At 37.4% G+C, this 3,085-nt stretch overlaps 1 protein-coding gene across 1 annotated transcript; it reads right to left on the bottom strand.

The window, feature by feature from the left end:
• Positions 1-642: 642 nt before the first annotated feature.
• Positions 643-2,840, bottom strand: LOC148702458 (protein FAR1-RELATED SEQUENCE 9-like). The gene is made up of 5 exons (XM_089925633.1): positions 2,241-2,840; positions 1,212-2,015; positions 907-1,106; positions 759-823; positions 643-646 (listed from the first exon to the last, which is right to left on the bottom strand). The coding sequence occupies exons 1-5, from the start codon at positions 2,626-2,628 to the stop codon at positions 643-645; spliced, it is 1,461 nt and encodes a 486-aa protein (XP_089781759.1). The 5' UTR covers positions 2,629-2,840.
• Positions 2,841-3,085: the final 245 nt, after the last annotated feature.

The raw sequence follows: 3,085 nt of genomic DNA, 5'->3' as shown, positions 1-3,085 counted from the left end.
AAGGCAGTGACAGAATACATTGACAGAATAGGTTCTCTAGAAACCCTGAGAGGGTCGACCCAAGTGGAAGTTGAGTCGACCCAACTGAACCTTGAGTCGATCCAACTTCCTCTTGGGTCGACCCTCTCAGTGTTTTCAGAGAACTGTTTTCTTGAGGCTTGAGAGGCTTGAGGTTTGGGTCGACTCATGCTTTCCTTGGGTCGACCCAACTACTGTTCATCCGTGCCATTTTTGCAGAAGTGTGCCAGATGCTTTCTTGATGTGCCGGGGTCGACCCAATCAACCTTGGGGTCGACTCAAACCACACTTTGCTGCAACTCAAGGTTAGATTCATCCATATAAACAATGAAATGTATCTTTATATAATTATACGAATATACTGAGAGTAACAGACTTATAAATGAAGTATCGAATTAACTTGTAACATACTCTTGATTATTGCTTGTTAATCATCAAAATACCACTATCATCCTCAGAGAGAGAGAGAGAGAGAGAGCGAGAGATTTTCAATGATTGAATGGTACATTCATCTCCAATTAATGCAAACAAAAGTGCCAAAAATGAAGAGATGTTTACAACTAAAAGTTTCTAATGAACAAAAAGGGGTACGCATAATCCAAGCGGCAAACTCTTTCCAATCAATTACCTGCAATGCAATAAAAACTTGATGAGCTCCAGTAGATATGTTCACTAGATCTTTTATTACTTAAAAATAAAATATGAATAGTAATATTAAGTAAAGACTTCTAGTTAAATACCCATATCTTTTCTCAAAGTTTAGCTTGCAAGGCACCAACTGTTGTTGACTTGGAACCATGTAATACTGCAAAATATAAATATATCTATTATCATGATATATATTAATGAGAGATATCAACTAATACTAAAAATGTTGTTAACTTGTACCATATGCGGGTTGAGATGATAAGGCACCGAAGAATTTGGATATGGATATGGGCATGTTTGAGGAGTCCAATTAACTAAATGATTCATATTTTCTTGCATGATTGAATCTCGAACGTTGATGGAGCATCCATGATAAGGTGTTATGTGCTCTTGTGAAAGAATAGATGATTTTTGAGAAGGAACAACATCACCAGATCCTCCTAGCACATAGATGTTAATAAGAAATTGTCACACACAACAAGTTATAATATTCAATTGACATATTAGATATTATAATTCATAGATTATCAATTAGCAGCACTTACTTGTATCTCCTTTCGATGTAGCTTCTCTATTCTTTTTCCTTCTTTTCTCAAGTGCCCTCTTCATCCTTTTAGTAGTTGGACCTTTCTTAATAGGTGGGGGCTTGATTGTTATATGATTGCTAGGTATCTTCATATTACATATTTCTGATACAACATTCTTTTTTTTCCCATTGTCAATATTATTTATATTCATTTGATGTAGCATCCCTTCGACCTTCGTAGTCAATTTATCAAGTTCATTTTCTACAATATTTAAAATATCACTTGAAATAGCACCTTTGACTGCAACAGCGATTGCCTTTTGACATACTCTGGTATAATAAGAAGCTAATGTTTCCTTGCCATCTGAATGGACCCTTGGTTGATGACTGTTTGAGAATGCTCCATCTTTTGTATACTTAGTCCATCGTTTTAGCATATATTTAGATGGCCAGTGAAGAATATTATTATGATGAACCTTCAGTGCATGCAAACATAAAATGCCTATATTCTCAAATTTTAAACAACTACATTTAACTGAGATATCAAGCGAATTAAATTCAACAAAACCAGGATAACAACCATCTGATGGAGTAATCTTATAAGTGAATTTGCCACCCTCACATCTTGTACATTCACAAAGACATGCAAGTTGGCTCTTGAACTCCTCTTCGAAATCACTATAAACATGTCTTGTATATTTTTCAGCTGCTTCAAGTAACATAGGCAGTCCGCGAACATAAACAACTGGTTTTGTTTGTTTTGATTTAAAATCTTCATACAATTCCTTCTCTCGAAATATACCTACTGCTTTCTGATACCTTTCTATAAACATTGAAAGAGATAATTTTTTGCAAAAAAAGCTTTTGAAGTGACCATTCATACTCTCACTTCGTTGTGTCGTTGTCATATCAACACAAAAGGACTCTCAACGATATACTGAAGCCCATTTCTCACGTAATTCATACAATTCATTCATCCATCGATTTTCCTCGAGTTTATATTTTTTAACTAAGCTTTTCCACTGTGATTGAAAATACTCCACAGTACGACATTCATATATGCAAGCTTTGAACTCGACTTGAAATCTAGAATGACTAGAATATATATGAGAAAGATTTTTTGCAGTATTTTGAAATATATGCCATAAATATAGATGGTGGCATGTATTGGGTAGGGCTATTTTGATCGCCCTAGACATGGCAGCACATTGATCTGTGAAGACTGTTTTAGGTTGTTTTCCTGACATGGCAGCTAAAAACGTTTTAAACAACCAAACAAATGAATCAATTGTTTCATCAAATAATAAAGCTGCCCCAAACATAATCGTTTGCTTATGATGATTAATACCAAGAAGTGCAGCAAAGGGCATTTCATATTTATTTGTCTTAAAAGTAGTATCAAATGAAACCACATCCCCAAAATATGCATAATCCATAATTGATCTCCCATCTGCCCAAAAGAAATTAGCCAATTGCCCTATTTCACCGACCTGTATAGCATAATAAAATGAAGGATCTTCTGACCGCCAACTCTTCAAATAATCCAAGAGAATTTGTGCATCTCCAACTTTAAGTAGTCTCGTTCTCTTTGTATGCAAATAGTTAGTGTTGGGGAAAATAGGTTGTTCCAAAGCACGTGAGCATACCACCGGCACATGATCGAAGGCGCCCGACCTTGGAAGGCGCCCGACCTCGGAAGGCGCTCGACCTCGGAAGGCGCCCGACCTCGGAAGGCGCCCGACCTTGGAAGGTGCCTGACCTTGGAAGGTCCTTTACCTCGAAGATCAGATCCCCCCGACCGCTTGCTGTGGTCATATCCTTCTGAAGCCCGGCCAGATACCATGCCCTGCCACCGCCACTCACCCATTAAATGCGCATGGCCCCTGTGAACCT

This window comes from Phoenix dactylifera, chromosome 9 (genome assembly GCF_051530095.1).
Source record: "Phoenix dactylifera cultivar Ajwa chromosome 9, Ajwa_hap1_PhDact_Kaust_v1.1, whole genome shotgun sequence".
In the NCBI taxonomy this organism is placed as follows: domain Eukaryota; kingdom Viridiplantae; phylum Streptophyta; class Magnoliopsida; order Arecales; family Arecaceae; genus Phoenix; species Phoenix dactylifera.
This window is presented reverse-complemented; position numbering and strand designations above follow the sequence as displayed.

What these genes read in the sequence shown, in the direction of transcription:
- LOC148702458 (XM_089925633.1), bottom strand. Translation starts at nt 2,628, where the DNA reads ATGGATTATGCATATTTTGGGGATGTGGTTTCATTTGATACTACTTTT. An exon ending in TACATCGAAAGGAGATACAA is followed by an intron (nt 1,107 to 1,211) that starts GTAAGTGCTGCT and finishes TCTATGTGCTAG; the next exon opens with GAGGATCTGGTGATGTTGTT. An exon ending in ATCATCTCAACCCGCATATG is followed by an intron (nt 824 to 906) that starts GTACAAGTTAAC and finishes TATATTTTGCAG; the next exon opens with TATTACATGGTTCCAAGTCA.